Genomic DNA, 17,089 nt, shown 5'->3' on the forward strand with positions numbered 1-17,089 from the left:
TGTATCTCCCTCTCTCTCTCTGACCCTCCCCTTCTCACACTGTCTCTCTCTCTCAGAAATAAATAAAACATTTAAAAAAAATTTTTAAATTTTTTTAAGTATTCAAAAAGCAGTAGTATAATGTGTCACACAGTAAACCATCCTAAGATACACTTCCATCACCTGTCTCCCCAAAGACCCATTTCTCACAATAGCTGCTGCTCCCGCACAATTTCTCACCTCCTCTGCAGATGTTTTCCTCTAAAATTTCTTCCTGTGCTGACTCCTGTCTCATTGCTGACCCATTCCCTTACACTCCTCATCTTCCAAATCTATGCCGTTCAGCAAATATTTATTGAGTGAGTCACTAAGCTTGTTGCTGGAGATGCAACAGTCAAAAAAGAGTTACTTCCCTCAAGGAATGATCACACTGGTAAAGAGCTCTAATAGAAAGTCATATGAAATAAGATTCAGGGGAGAATGTCATTCTGGAGGCATGGGAAAGACACATCTCACAGTATATTTTCCAGTTTAGCTTTATCTAATAGTGTTTAATGAGGGATATTTATTTGAGACAGTTAATTTAAATATTTGTTATAATTCATTAAAATAAAACATTAAACTTTGGATTAAATGTGCAAATCAAATATATATGTAATTAAATAATCTGTATAGTTATAAAATCTTATTTTTAAATACAATCTAAAATAAGTTTTTATAGCTAGTAAAGATTTCATTTTCTCTTCTATTCAGAATCTATTAGGGTTCATGCAACCATTTGGAACAATCAGTATAGAATATAATAGTTATTAGTTTCCTGAAAAATAAGTTAGATAAATGAAAAGCATTAACCTCATTTACTCTCTCATAATGTTGGGCAATGAGAGCTTTTGCTTCTTGAAAAAAATCTTGCTTGGTGATCTCTAATATGGAACCTAAAACAGAAACACAAAATATTTTTTTTAAGTAGTTCATGTACTTTCTTGATCACAAATGGCAAAACTATGAGATTAGAATTTGGGCAGTGATGAAACTTGCAGGATATTATAAGGCAAGTGTTACAAGTAGATGTTATACATGTATGCAAAAGAAGTTCACATAATGCTCCTTCAATATAATATTTTACTTTAAAAAACATTAGCTTGCAATGGTGAGAGTGATAATGCAGATTATTTTAACTTACTGAAGTCCAGGAAACCAAACAAAACACACAAAATTGAAATCCCCTTCAGCTCCTCAAGTTCTTTAAATGTTACTACACAGAAGACATAACATGTTTTGGGCCCAGAAATTATAACAAATCTAAGTGTATTTTCTATACCTGATGACTCATTCATATGGCTGTACATTTCTTCACGAATATTTATCTTACATCTAGATGTTAAAATTATAACTACAAAATAAACTCAATAGGTTTACTGAGTAGGAATAGCATTGAAATAAAAAAATACACAACTACAAATGAGTAACATTATAACTTACTTATATTGTCCTGAGATTCTTATTCTTTTTATTCAGAACTACATATATAATTCTACAGCATGTGCATAGACTGTATGATTCTCATTTAGTCTTCTCTAAAATTTCATCCCTATGGATTTCCTTCATTATTAGTTGATTCTGATATTTGAAAGTGTTTCTCGCCTTCTTCTTCTTCTTTTTTTTTTTTTTTTCAGGGGAAAGCACGAACACAGTCCTCCACTACCAAAAATTATGCAGTCGAGTTCCCCACATTTAGGGAAATCGCAGGGGTCAGCATATCCGGAGTGCAATAGATAAGCCTCACCCTGGGAAAGCCACCTTCGTGATCATGGTATCTCCCCTGCCAGGTAAGTATTTGTGCCTTCTTCTTCTTAACCTGGACTCAGTAAAATTTAAATATATTACCAAATTACTGATTCAAAATGGCTTTTCAGTCTGGCCATTGTGCTCCCCATTCCTATAACTCTACTTCTTTTAGTATTCTTAGGAACAAGATTTTCTCCCTTTTCTTTTCAGCCACTCAAATCTTAAGCAATTAAAAACTTCATCTTCAGAAAAATCAAAACCATACTCCACGTGGGCTGCTATAACAAAATGCCACAGGCCAGGTGACTTGCAAGCAATAGACATTTATTTCTCACAATTCTGGAGGTTGGAAGTACAAGAGCAGGGCGCCAGCATGGTCAGGTGAGGGTATCCTCACCTGGTAGAAAGGACTAGGGAGCTCTCTAGGGCCTCGTTTATAAAAGCACTAATCCCATTAAACCCTTTGATGAAGGTCCCACCTTTATGACCTAATCACCTTCTAATAACATCACCTTTGGTGGTTGGATTTCAACATTCCAATTTCAGTGGGGATCCAAACATTCAGATCATAGTCACCACATACCCACCAGAATGGTTAAAATTAAAAACACTGATAACAGCCAATATTGGTGAGGCTGTGCGGCTACTGGGACACTTGTGTCACTGGTAGAAATATAAAATAAGATATGGCTATTTCTTATAAAACTTAATATACTCTTAACCTGTGATCTATGCAATCCCACTCCTAGGTATTTATCAAAGAGAATGAAACATATATTTACAATAAAATACGACTCAGCAATAAAAAAGAATCAAACTACTGACACTCACAGCAACATGAATGCATTTCAAAAACATTATGCAAAGCAAGCATCCTTACACATACACACATACACACACACACACAAATATAATATTTTATGACTCCACTTATATGAAGTTGTAGTGCAAACACCAGTAACATATGAGAGAAAAAAAAGAGCGGTAATTCTTCTGGTGGAGGATGGCATGGATTGACTGAAAAGGAACCTAAAGGAAATTTCTAGGGTAATAGTAACCATTCTATATTTTGATACAGAGTGGATAACACAGGCATATGTAATCAACTCAGTGAATATATGTCTAAGATGTTGGCATTTTGTTGTTCTACATTTTATACCCATAGAAGGAAAATATAAACAAGTAATGAATTCTTACTATGATATGCATGATGATGCATGGATATGAAATAAATCAAATACAGTAAAATATTCATGGTAAGAACTGGGTGATAGGTCTATGGGGGTTAATTTAAAATTCTTTCAAGCTTTCTATATGTTTGAAATTTTCATAACAAAATATTGGAGAAAAGTTCTCTTCATGCCTTCACAAAATCTCCCCTTGCTTTTCCCCATGTAGACTCGTGGGCCACAGGTAGCTGTTTCTTTGGGGCAAGCCATCCCAAGGATTGAAGCCTGGGAAAAGACTCTAGCAATAAAGGAGAGAGACGACTAGACTCTAGTACCCCCTTAAGAGTGTGGGTTAGAAGAAAAAGCATCTACTAAGTTGTCCCATCAATGGGCATTAAAATTGTTCCTCTGCAATCATTCTAGAAAAAACAACATCTTTTCTTGCTCTCAGGCTTCTTCCCCCCTCCCACTCTTACCTATGCCATGGAAAGTGGTGTATGTAAGTCATGCCAAACTCAAATCTCCCTGGCCACCCACACTTGCCACTGTATCTCCCCATATTCAGAGCTATTTACATATCTCCCCATATTCAGAGCTATTTACATATTTCTAAGGATACCAATTCGTGGATTTTTTAATTCTTTCCAATAAAAAAATACTTGTCAAGACTTCATGCATGTGTTTTTGGAAAAGTACATATATTCTTTGTACGGATCAGAGCACAAAGTCACATGTGGATCATAAAATATTTCATTATAAATGTCATCACTTAAACTATAAGATGCACTATCCTCACATGGAAGAGACAGGAATGCAGGGATTAAAACTGTCTGTCAAGTTTGAACTAAAATCTAAATCCACTTTGAGGGATCTTCTAACCAGACAATGTACTTCTGGAGGAAAGGCAGTATTCTGAGGGGTGACTCACAACTTGTCCTCTTTATCTTCCCCTCGTGATGAGCTTTTCTCCTTCAAATTCATCCTTCTGACCAATGGAACTTCCCTTATAATTACAGTACCTCCATGAGTCATACACATGACAAGCAATATAACTTATTCATACATGAGATGATTAAGTTACTGAGTTTTGGTGAAACTATCATGTCTTCATTCCAAACAAGACCTTGGAGATGATCTAGTCTTCATATATAGGCAAAGCTCTGACACGCAGAAGGCCCAAATGCCTACCAAAGTCAGCCGAGCTGGAAGCCCACCCAGGAGTCATTGTCCTGAGTTGCTTCCTGTTTTTTTCAACACATCTTCTTTTCCTGATGCCATCCACTCTTTGTGAGTACTGAAGACTCCAATGAGGTTTGCCTGGTCACTCTAGTGAAATATTAGTACTTCATTGCCACTTTCTGCTACGGACTAAAGATATGTATTCCCTAAAAATTCATATGTTGAAACTTAATGCCTGATTTATGGTACTAGGAGGTGGGGCTTTTGGGAAGGTAAAGCCCTCATGATCCAGATTAGTGCCCTTATAAAGAAGTCTCCAGAGAGCTAGGTAGTCCCTTCTACCCTGTGAGCACACAGTGAGAAGACATCCATCAGTGAGAAAGCAGGCCTCAGCAGATATCATATCTGATGGCACCATTATCTCAGACCTCCCAGTCTCCAGAACTGTGAGAAATAAATTTCTGTTGCTTATAAGCCACTCAGAATATGATATTTGTTACAGCAGCCTGAATAGACCAAGACACTTTCATTTCAAGCTGTCAATCCTGAGCCTTTATTATAACTTAATGTCCTGAAAGAGCTGTTCTGATTTTCCCCGTCACAACTATAAATCTGCCTTAGAGTAGTTAAATTCCCAAGCCAGCATTTTACTCCTAGCTGGGCTCTTTAATGACCAGTATGTCTGCTTCTCCCCATCACCAAGAGCCACCTGTCACCTCTGAACTGTGGAGGAACTAGTATACACCCTAGCAACCCTAATGGCCTTCCTGGAGCCAGCAAGTAGATTCTGACTCATTGAGGGACTGCCACAGTGAACCCATACAGTGAGGCTATGGTGTTCTTGAACAGAACAAGGCCTGGGATTGTTCTTAAAGGGGTAGAGAAAGGCAGCCATCATCAAAAGAAAGTAACTTCTCACAGATCCTGAAATGACTCCAACTGAGAGCATGTAGATACACTGACTCCAGGTCGGCAATCCCAAGCCTTCATTGGCATTTAAGATCCTGAGGCAGCTGTTCTGATTTTCTCCTGTAACTAAAAATTAGCCTTTGAACCAAAAAGTTAAATTTTTAAGGTAACACAAGAGAATTCATATCTCAGTCCCTTAGAAAAGGCAAAGCTCTAGTGTATGTTCCTTAACTTTAAAATTTCTAAGGATATTTATATATTCAACAAATGAGTCTAAAATTATGAGAAATTAAACAATTTTGATGTTAATAATCCATCCAGTTAATAATCTTTGAAGTTTCCATTTCTTTGTTCATAATAGGGTAAGTATACAAGCATGCAGCTTTTATACATTCAAGTGTGCATTAGAACTTCAATTATTAAGCAGAGGGTGTCAAGGTCTGCTCCTTCTCTTTAAAAAAATGTATAATTAGGGCTTTTTTTTATTTGAAAATACATATCCATAGCATATAGAATGACTTTTAAGAGCTCTCATTCCCGAGTCACACTATTTTGGTCTTGCATTACAATTTGCTCATGAACCTTATTTTATTGTCTTAAGCCTTCGTTTTCTCATTTGTGAAATGAGAACAATAATAAGAATATATCTTGCACAGAGTTTTGAGGATTTAATTGCACTTGGTTACAAAGCACTTAGCACAGAGCCTGGCACATAATAAGCTTTCAATCAATGTGAGCAATTATTACTGTAGTTACTGTGGTATATTACTATCATTGAGCTAAACTTTTCTCCAACCATGTTTATATAATTAATTCCATTAGTCAGTTCTCATTTCTTCAGTGGCACAAAGATAAATTTCAACTTTCTAAATTAGTTTGAATAAGTCTGATCTTATTATAGTTCTTTTTATCCAAGACTAATTAATTAATAGGTTTGCAAATAATACTATTTCTTTATATTTTGGATTCCTCAAGTTACTAAACCCCCAAAAGCAATAAAAAAAATCATTATAAGAAGTAACCAATATTTCATGATAAAGTTCATGAAGAGATTGAAATACTTATACTACTTACATAAAACATGAATATAAATATTAACATTTCTATGGGGAAAGATAATGAATTTCTAAGGCTAAAAGATTTCACTAGCCTAAAATATTTTCTTACATTTATTTTACATATACATTTTTAAAAATCTGCTCTTCATATATCATCAGGTTAATGCTATTATGATTGATAATTCTTAAACTTTGATTTCTTTTAATGCTTTAGAGTTTCTGTATAACTGCTCAAGTAAATCTCTGAAGTGAAGACATCAAAAGAAGATCTAATTATGGAATTTATGACAGGGAACGAACCATTGGCCATCTCTTGATTGTATCATTGCAAAAATCTTTTCTGCCCCTAGAAAGTCCAAGGAACTAGCAAAAATGTGTTTGGTAATTTTTGTTGTAGCAGCAACACAATACTAATACAAACTGTTTACCCATTCTTCTGTTGATGGACATTTGGGCTATTCCAAGTTTGGAGCAACTGCGAATAACACTGCTATGAACATTTTTTCATAATGCATTTGGTGGAAATTTTTCACTTGTCTTGTGGAATAACAATAAAATATCTGGGTCATAAAAAAATAAGTGGCCTTCCTAAGAGAGTTTTTATTCTTTCTACAAACAGGGTGCATTCTTCAGAGACACCACAAAAACTTACTAAGGAGATATCCTGAACAAAGATGTATGGCTATATGGCTAAGGTCTTCTTTGCCTATATAGTCAAAGTAAGTGCCTATGTGTTTGATTTCACAGGTGTTAGAAAAGCTATACTTCAGACTCAATGAGATTTAGTTCAGCATATGTTCATTAAGCACCTACTAAGTCCCAGATGCTAAATGTGCTAAATTTAGTGCTGATTTGGTGCTAAATGTGTCAAAATAAATAGGACATTAGGTACCTCTGCCTTCCAGGCACTTAGAGCCTAATGCCAGGAAAAAAAAAATTGTAAGTAAGTGCCATGACATTTAGTATGACACATATATTGAAAGGATGGAGGCCAGCATAAGTCACCAACACCCCCTACTGCCAGCTTGCTAATGTACGAATTTCCCTTTAAAGATATGAGACTTTGCATTGTATTATTAGAGATAAGGTTTAAAACAGAAATATCCCAAGAGAAATAAAACAGTGAATCAAATCCAGACTAAGACAGTGGTTTCAAAACTGTACTTTATCAATTTCATGTGCCTTCAGGGCCTTTCCTTCTTTCAATCACAGCAGCTCAGGCCTTATCTCTTTTACATATTTGAGCTCTTCCTAAGTTTTCATTTTGTAGGAAATATCCCTTGGCTAAAAATACACACACAGCAAAGAAGTAAAAAACAAATAAACAAAGGTTTGAATACTACTGTGTGTGCTGAAAGATCTCCTTCTAAAAGCAGGTTCAGAAGACAGGCAAGGTTAAGTCAGGAGAAGGGAGAAGCTTAGAGACAAGGTGCAGGAGAGGGAAGCTGAAAGTAAGATGGTTTAATTCATTCCAGGGCAAAGAGTTATGGAAACAGAAAGTGAAGGGAAGCTCTTTGAAGAGAAACCTCAAATAAAATAGTTTATATTCAATTTCATTACATGTAAGTGAAGAAAATATAATTTGTCTAATTTATTTTCAAAATAATTTATTTTTTTAAAGTTTATTTATTTTTAAAGAGTGTGAGAGAGAGCAAAAGCAGAGGAGGAGCAGCACAGAGCCCAACGCAGGGCTCAGTCTCACAAATTGTGACCAACTGGGCGACCCAGGTACCCCCTAAAATCCAAGTGACACTCAAATTCCAAGTAGCATATGGCTATCATCGCCTCAAACCCATATTCGACAATTTTTTCCACAGCACATTCTGTACTAAGACCCAACTGTTCCGTTCCAATGAATCAGAATTCTGTTGAGTTGTCTCTTACACACTTTTCCTCATTCCTTCACTTTCTTTATTCCTTCTTTAGCCAAGTGGTTTATCCTCTTTGAAACAATAAACTGATTAAAATTTCCTACCTACCTGAGGGAGATTTTACAGTACCTTCCTTCCGAAACAATCTCTCTATGTTAATCTTTCCCAGAGTGGGATTAGGTTGTGAAGGAGATACAGGGGAATTTCCAACTCTCAGTATGAAGACTTCAAATATAATTTAACTAATTATGGGCATGACCCTAAGGCAAAATGGAACTAGAGAACATTCTTCCTCTACTTTATGAATCTTCTTCCCTTCTGCCCTATCCATCTTAAAAATGTGCTGTATTATCCAGATAGACAGAGAGTTAAGGTAATCCACATAGTGCTCTATTTGTAGCTCAGAATAGAAGCTGGCTGGCCTCTATCATATACTGCCTGAGGTCACAAGAGCCAAAGAGAGGTAGCCTAACAGGAAATCTTCATGATCTCAGCCACTATGCAGAACTATGTTTCTCAATCTGGCTACCTAAGCCTAAATTTAAGATTTCCTACAGAGTTTCCAAGTGTAAATTAGCTCTAAAAGAAATACAATGTGAAGGGTGCCTGGGTGGCCTTAGTCAGTAAGGTGTCCAGTTTGGGCTCAGGTCATGATCTCGTGGTTTGTGGGTTCGAGCCCCATGTCAGGCTTTGTGCTGCCAATTCTGACAGCTCGGAGCCTGGAGCCTGCTTCAGATTCCGTGTCTTCTTCTCTCTCTGCCCTTCCCCCGTTCATGCTCTTTCTCTCTCTCTTTCCCAAAAATAACTAAACATTTAAAAAATTTTTTAAAGAAATACAATGTGAGCCAAATATAATTTAAAATTTTCTAGTAGTCACATTTCTAAAATCGAAAAGAGGAAATTAATTTAAAAAACATACATAACTAATTGTTATAGATTTTATTTAAGTAATATATATCCCAAATATTATCATTTTGCCATCAGTTGATATTAAAAATTAATGATATTTACATTCTTTTTTGTTGTCTTCAAAAATCCTCTACATATTTTACACTAACACACCTCTTAATTCAGATGCTAGCCTTTAATCAAAAAATAATCTATTCAGGTATTCTAAAATATCTACTTGCAAAAGTATATTCACATACCCAAGTTGCTCTAAACATGGTTAAAAGTTTTCCAATAACTGGATTAAATATTTTAATGAATTAAATTACAATGAAATTAAAATTAATTAAATCTAAATTAAAACGATTAAAATTAAATATTTAGTCCTTACTTTCACTGGTCACATTTCAAGCAATGAATAGCCTTATGTGGCTAGTAGATACCATATTGGATAGCACACTAAATTAAAAGTTGTTAAAGATTTCTCAAAGGTTGGGTATATTTAAATAAAGAGAATGAGGTGAATTCTTACAAGGCACACCAATAACTTTAATGCTCCAGAGATTAATTTAGAAGTTTCTCAAAACTGTTGGAGTACCATGCATTGTGCACTGAGGCATTAGGGAAGAGCAATACTAACCTTCTGCTTTATCAGGCGTAGCTTCTCCAGCAGCCATGATGGGCAGCTAGGGTGATCTTTTTTGAGAGTTGGGCTTCAGTCCCTAAACAAAATCACATTAAATAATGCACTGATAGTAAATACTTGTTTTTAGCTCCTTCTTTCACCCACTCATGAAAAAAATAGGATGAATGATTAACGTTTTAATACATCACTCCTCTGCTCTAAAATCTCCAATGCCTGACCCTCCAAAAGACAAACAACAAAAGCTAGCATTGGGGGGGTTCTATGGTTTACCAAGTGCTTGTATACATATCACCTTACTGGTTCCAAACAACCCGATGGGAACTTATCCCACTTTTGGCAGATGTGGAAACTGGAGTTCAAAGATATGAAACAACTTGTCAAAGTAAGCATATATTTCATGGCATGTAAAGAACTCAAATCCAGATTTTTGGGCCCAAGTCCCTATACAGGCCCCTCTGAATTTTCACTATTTTCCCACTAATATCCAGTTAATACCTGGCACATACCTTACATATCCTTGCCTTGAGCCAACGCACTTGAGCTTAGGTTGATGTTAGTTTTCTACTCAGAATGCCCTGTTCTCACATCTTTGTTTTCTTATGTCCTACACATCCTTAAGCATAGTCTCAAATCCTACCTCTTCCATGATCACCCTGGCCTCTAGAGGCCTGTTCTTGTAAACACAGTAGTTATGATGTCCATACCTCTTACTTGAAACTTACTATATGCTTCTGCATAGGGAGCTTAAAAAAAAAAAGTGATAGATATAAATAGAAGTCCTATATTCTCAATTAAATTCTAAGTGCCTTGAAAACCAAACTGTACTTTATATCAGTGGCTCCTCAAACCTGGATGTCTATTAGAGTTGCTTGGGTGGGAGATGGTTAAAAATAAAATCAAGGTCTAGAGTGGGGCCTAGGCATCTGCGTTGTTGTTCTTTTTTTTAAGTGTCCCAAAAGATTCAAATGTTCAGCTGGAGAAGTGAACCCCTGCCTTTTGCCTTGAATTTCCTGATTCCCAGCTCAGTGCATCACACTGTGGAGGTACTCAGTAAAAGGGTGATTACTATGTTGACTAAACTGAGTCCTTCTTCCAAAGGATTACCCAAAATGCTTCAAATGTTGCCCCTACAGCCAGGGAGTCAGTTATACCAATGCATATCACTGTGTGCTCACATGGCTTTATAATTAGAAATAGGAATATTAAATGCTTTACAGAGTCCCACAGACCCTCTTGTTCTAAAACTCTAGGTATAATTTTTAGTTAACTGACTATAGCATCAAACCATGGTGAAGTATTAAGACCTGTTAAATAATTTGGACATTATCTGAGTAAACGCACAAGCCATTATGGCTCTATGGAAGTCATGACTCAATGGCTGCATGATCTTAGGTAAAAGGCTACAACAATTTTCCTCAGCTTCTACCCAGAGGGGGGAAATATTGCAGTTAGTTTTAAAATAACAAATCTGGAACATCCAAAAATGATTAATTCTCAAATTGTCAACATTATACCATGGGCAAGAGTACAGACCATGTACCTCATCTGCCTGATTGTACAAATGAACTGGGACAAATTAAAGTACTGCACCTCCCTTAGCAATTAACAATCAAAACTCATCTTCTGATCTGGCTTAATTACTGTCTCCTTTCCATTTAAATATAAGAAGAAAATAAAGGTGTTTTGTGCTCTGTCATTTTCTTGTTTTAATCTCCATAGCAATGGACACTTCTCTGGGGCAGTTGGCTCCTCCACCTTAATTCAGTATGCCAGGAGTGTCAGCCTACATTAAACTGGCTGGCAAGCAAGCTGTCCCACAGTCCTCTTAATGCACAAAACTAGCCAAGCATCCTAAGGGGTGCTGGCGTGGTAATGCCCCCGCAAACCTGAGGTGATGGAGGATAACTGAGACAGGAGCTGGGGGTAGACGAAACCCTGGAGGATGGAATTGCTTAAAGATAAGTGGCACAGAATATCAGCAGATAGGGTCCCTCTCCACTTTACATCCCCAGCAGACAGTTATGAAATGTTGAGTACCTCCTGATATATTGATCAAATTTAATTAATAAGTGTACATCTAGTACCTGGGTTTTCCAGGGGCTACTTCGTCCATTTTGGGAGAAAAGGCAAACACAGAAGTCAAAATTTTAAATAAAATCCAAACAACTGTATGTCAGATGCCATATGAAAGTACGTGAGCTTTGTAAATAAGTGATATAAATACATGAGTGCCATGAGTTGAAATGAAGATGAGCCCACTGAAGGCTAAGAAAGTGACCTAAGAAAAGTGTTTAAGGGAGACTGAGCAAAATCTGGAAGGGTGATTGTTGGAATAATAGTGAAATATGAATAACTGGTTCAGCACAGGCATCAACCAATTAGAATTGGATGATGGCCAGCCTACCTGTATGGCACTGAGTATCAGATCTGTCCCACATGGGTCAGAATGGCTGGTTTAAGAGGGACAGAGAAGCAGACAGGTGAGAGAAACAGCAAATGCAAGGTGAGAAAGCACATGGTTTGGGAGATAGCAAGTGGTGGCTCTGATTTATGCAGAGGGTTAGACTATATGCTGTTGAAATGGGCAACAAACCACTGAAATATTTAGAAGGAGGCACTGACAAGCAGTGTTCTGGAATGTGACTTCCACAAAGGAAGGGCTTTCTTTTCTTCCCTGTTATAGTCCCAGGGCCTTAAACAGACCTGGCATTTAGAAGGATTTCAAAAACTGTTTATGGAATGAGTTTATGTCAACAGCATGCTGTAAAAGGATGCCCTACCTTCTCATGTCTTTTCAGGCATATCTGTGAAAAAGTGCTTTCCCCTTTTCTCCTCCAGAGGATGCTCATGGCTCTCCTATCAGGTTATAGGAATGCTAAGGGTTTCTAATTCTATCTCTATGTAGATAAAAAAACAAACAAACAAAAGTAGAAACAGCATTTCCCTACCTTATCGCCTTAGCTTATCCTTCCAAAGCAGATGACTGGTAAGAATTTATCATGGTACCTTATATAATTAAGGATCCTGGTGACAAAAACAAAAACAAAACCAACCAAACAAAAAATCTGCCCTATGGTTCTTAGCAGTACTTGGGGAAACACATCATGGTCCAGCGATGTAGACACACAGTTTCAACAGTGAAGATAAGGATAAATGAGAGCAATCCTCCTAACCTTCAATCACATTAGTCCCTCTCCACTTCTCCATCTATATCTACCTAGTTGCTCAAGCCATAAAACGTTGATTCTTCCTGTATTTTTACCTACCACATGCAATCCATCAAGCCTTCTACATTTTAACTTCAAAATACATCTGCTTCTCCTCATCTTCCCTCTCCCAGTCACAATCATTTCATTCCTGGAATGCTGAAATAGCCTCCTAACCGCTCTCTCAATTTCCAATCTAATCCTATTCCCATTCATTCTCCACACAGCAGAGGTTGTCTTCTTAAATGTGTATCAGAGCATATCATTCCCTTTCCATGACTTTCAAATGCATTTAGAATAAAACTCAGCTTCTCAACAGAAAGAGAAATCAAGAAACTGCTCCCATTCACAATTTCACAAAAAACCATAAAATACCTCGGAATAAACCTAACCAAGGATACAAGAGATCTGTATGATGAAAACTATAGAAAACTTATGAAGGAAATTGAAGAAGACNACTCAGCTTCTTGCCTTGGGCTTTCTCTCTCTTGCAACTGAGTAAATATGGATAAAAAATACAGGACTGTCATCCCATAGCTCCATCCAGAACTGCACCAAGGGGCTTGCTTTGACTTCTTTTAGCCTTAGTTTCCTTATTTGCAAAAAAAAATTGTTGGGCAAGAAGACCTGGAAGGCCCCATTAGTTTCTAAAATCTATCATTACATTGCTTTTATATGTAATTCTAACTGGCCCCTAAACTCAAAACAGTGAAGTTAAGAGTTTGTGTCTTCCTCTAGTCCCTCTCCACTTTCCTCTGAGCAGAATATCCAAGAAAGTGGATGAGGTCTGACCTCTTTCTATCACATTCCTGTGCAACCCTCCTCATGTGCTCTCAACCCCTGGCCACCAAGGTCCCCCTCTCAGGTTTTGTCCTGATGCCTGTCCTGTTTCATTCCCTGATAAGTGTGAGCCCTCCTCCACTTTTTCTCCTTTCAAGACAACAAGGACCTTCGGGTCACTCTCCAGATTTACTTCCTAACTTCTCTCTGCCAAGTCTCCTTGTCCCTCAGACCAGATATCAGATATGCTGGCACCAAACAATAGTAATGAGAAAACAAAAAAGGAGTACAGGGAAAGAAAATGAAACAGAACAAGTCCTCACTAGGTCCAATATAACAGAGCCAATGTTAGACATCCATAATGAGTAAAAAGATATACTCAGAGAATAGGAGAAAAAAACCTTATAACTGCATAATTAAAATTATGAACCAAATTCATGAGATGGCCATAAAATGAGTTGGAAAGAAGATACTTTATGAATTCACAATCATCAATATCAACTAAGCTGGGATCCTGGGGAACATGTAACAGTGGCAAACACATTCCTTTCCTGACGTAGAAACCTCCCTCTGATTGTCTAATTAACTTGGATGAATATATTTCTCAGAGCCAGGAAGTGGGAAGGAAAAGGACACAATTGAATCATTAGGATATTGCTCCAGCTGACACAAATATCAGAGTCTCAGAGGACTGTGGAGATAGCAAAGTTGGATTTCAGTCCTGATTCTGTCATTGCCAAAGTGTGCGATCTCAGCCAAACCACTTAACCTCATGGAATTCCACTTCCTTCCTGAATTCCTGTCTATAAGTGAAGGATTTAAAATAGACACACAATTCTTAAAAGAGCAGTTTCAACCTATGTTTAAAGGAACACTTTCTCAGAAGTCAATGAGGACAACAGATGAAAGCCTAGCTGTTCTCACTCAATAGAGTCTCAGACCCTCTCCCCTCATAGCCCTCACTGCCCCACACTCCAGGGTTAGAGATGCCCAGTCAGTAATTTCCCAGGTGCCTTGTGGATGTAAGGTTTGACTTCATAAAACAGACATAGTGCTCTATTTCCTTGTGGGCTTGAATGGACACGGACACTTAATTAGGAGATCTCAAGTATTCTTGGTTTTACATAAAATATTGAGGTCTTCAAATCACTGAAGATAATATCATTTCACTTCTCAAGTCATTAAAAAGGAGATGTTAAACTAAGAAGACTCACACATGATGCTTTAAAATACTCTTAGCTAAAACATACAAATTCTCTCCTGTTTGGCTTCAATGTGTAAAACTGGTCCTTCTGAGCCACAGGCAATAAGCTATAGAGGTTTTCTGTGTTCTTATCTTAGGGTTTTGATATAGAGATGTATAAAATAGGATTTGGCAATACATGCACATTGAAGGCCACTGAGGATCAAAGCTTACCAACAGGAGATGAAGGCTGGGGTTAGTAAGATAATACTATCATTCCATAGTGGTCAAGTGGAATAACTTAGGGGGAAAGGGAAGCAATCAATGTCAGATGTAGCCATACCTTGTAAAGAGATCAACTACTAGAGAGAATTGAAATATTGACTTTTAGTTCCTGAACTTTTCAAAATCATAAGCACAAAAATAACATACACAATATAGATAACTGACAAACCAAAAGAAAAGACATACACCATAAAGTTAATATAAAAGTGGGCAAATGATTGCAATGGACACTGCAAAGAGGATTTTCAAATGGGAAATCAGCATGTGAAAAGATGGCTCAAAAACTCTTTGGTCATTAAGGAAACACAAAGTAAAACCACAACTACCACACACCTAAACAAATGGCTTTCACAAAATCCTAGGTGTTGGCAAGGATATAGAGCTACTGAAAGATAAATTCACTGCTTGTTGGGAGTGTAAATTGGTAATCTTTGGAAAACTATTTGGCAGTATCTTCAAAACCTAAAACTATGCCTAACTATGGCCCAGCCTCCCACTCCCAACAGAAACACTTTACAGTGTGTACTGAAAGACACATATTAAGAATGATCATTGCAGCACGATTCTGTAACAGGTAAAAAATGGAAGCAATTCAAGTGTCCACTGACAGTAGAATAGATAAATCAAAGCATTCAGTATGTCACAGCAGCGAGAATGAACTTCTATACACACAGACATAACTGATTAAAACACACACATACACACACACACACACACACACACACACACAATCCTAAGATAATACATGGAGAAGACAGAACGTCTACTTCCATTAACATAAAGTTCAAAAAAGGCAAAATAGGGGCACCTGGGTGGCTCAGTCGGTTAAACGTCCGACTTCAGCTCAGGTCATGATCTCACATGTTCGTGGATTCGAGCCCCGCGTTGGGCTCTGTGCTGACAGCGAGCTCAGAGCCTGGAGCCTGATTCAGATTCTGTGTCTCCCTCTCTCTCTGACCCTCCCCTGCTCACACTGTCTTTCTCTCTCTCTCTCTCAGAAATAAATAAAACATTAAAAAAAATTTTTTTAAAGTCAAAATATTAATGGTAATAGAAAGGGTATAATGTCTGATGGGGCACAGGGAAAGCCTCTAGGGTATGGTAGTGTATATTTATCAGATGGTAGTTACACAGGCGTGCTTACTTTGTGAATATTCTCTGAGCTGTATACTTAGGAATTGTGCACTTTTCTGATAGTATGTTATACATCAAATTAAATTTAACAATAAATTTTACGTTTTAATTATTAGGTTTTCAAAGTAACTTATTAACGCTCTGAAAACACTACTTTCATCATTATAGACAGTTTCATTTCTCCTGTTCTTACTCTTTCTCAAAAGAAAAATGAAGCTTAGAGCTTTGCTAAAAGCCAACAATATCTGCACTAGGTTGTAAGTCCCACTAGGGAAGGAACTAGTTTTTTGTTTTTTGTTTTTTTTTTCTTTTGTGTCTTCCATAAGGCTGATCACATGGCTGGTCAAGTAATAAGTACCTCATAAAATGTTGATTTGAATTCCTACAAGAAGTCCTTGAACATTATAATCTGCTTAGTTTTCACAGAGTTCCTAATATTTACTTAGAAATCTCACCACTACTAAATTTTCCATGTAATATGTCATGATTTTTTTGCAGTGTGGCTAATGGACTTTGTTTGTTTGTTTTTTTTAATGGAACTGATGGTCTCTAGTGGGTGACACTGACATTAATAAATGACCAACAAACGAATACATACTTCCAACTGATGATCTATAGGTACACAGGGAAAGTCCATAGTGCTGGCACCAAATGTAGCATGGAAAGCTGGCTATAGTTCCACAGCCATTACAAAAGGTTTTCTCAAAAAAGTGGTATCTGTCTTTTTGTCTTTTTTTCTCAAAAAAGTGATGGCTAAAGTGTGAATAGGACTTTTGTAGGCAAGAGGGTGGAGGAGGAAGTGGATTCATACATTATCTTGTTTACTCCTTCTAGCAGCTGCAGGGAGTAGTTAGGATTTCATTTCACTGCCTGGAGAAACTGAGGTTCAGAGAAGTTCAAGCAACTTTTCCAAGTTCCCACAGCTAGTATGGGGATTAAGGAGTGTACTTGTGGTGATGAGCACTGGGTGATGTATGGAATTGTTTAATTTTACACACCTAGTTACCTTGATAG

The 17,089-nt window shown here is 37.1% G+C and overlaps 1 protein-coding gene and 1 non-coding gene across 4 annotated transcripts in view; both read right to left on the reverse strand.

Annotated features, from left to right (window-relative positions):
* The window catches only part of IQCM (IQ motif containing M), a 503,262-nt gene that overhangs the window by 429,818 nt on the left and 56,355 nt on the right, over nt 1-17,089 (reverse strand). For all 3 annotated transcript variants that reach the window (XR_013336742.1, XM_077770736.1, XM_077770746.1), the window contains exons 2-3: nt 9,482-9,563; nt 832-914 (exon numbers count right to left, since the gene is read on the reverse strand). Coding sequence is in view for 2 of the 3 variants with exons in the window: in XM_077770736.1 (XP_077626862.1) it covers nt 832-914; nt 9,482-9,518 (120 nt within the window). In the remaining variant the exon portion in view is untranslated. The remainder of the gene's footprint in view (nt 1-831; nt 915-9,481; nt 9,564-17,089) is intronic.
* On the reverse strand, nt 1,653-1,816 carry LOC144237184 (U1 spliceosomal RNA). Its single transcript, XR_013336778.1, has one exon. It is a non-coding gene; the product is annotated as a U1 spliceosomal RNA (small nuclear RNA).

Source organism: Crocuta crocuta, unplaced genomic scaffold (genome assembly GCF_008692635.1).
Source record: "Crocuta crocuta isolate KB4526 unplaced genomic scaffold, BGI_CrCroc_1.0 scaffold345, whole genome shotgun sequence".
Classification (NCBI taxonomy): Eukaryota; Metazoa; Chordata; class Mammalia; order Carnivora; family Hyaenidae; genus Crocuta; species Crocuta crocuta.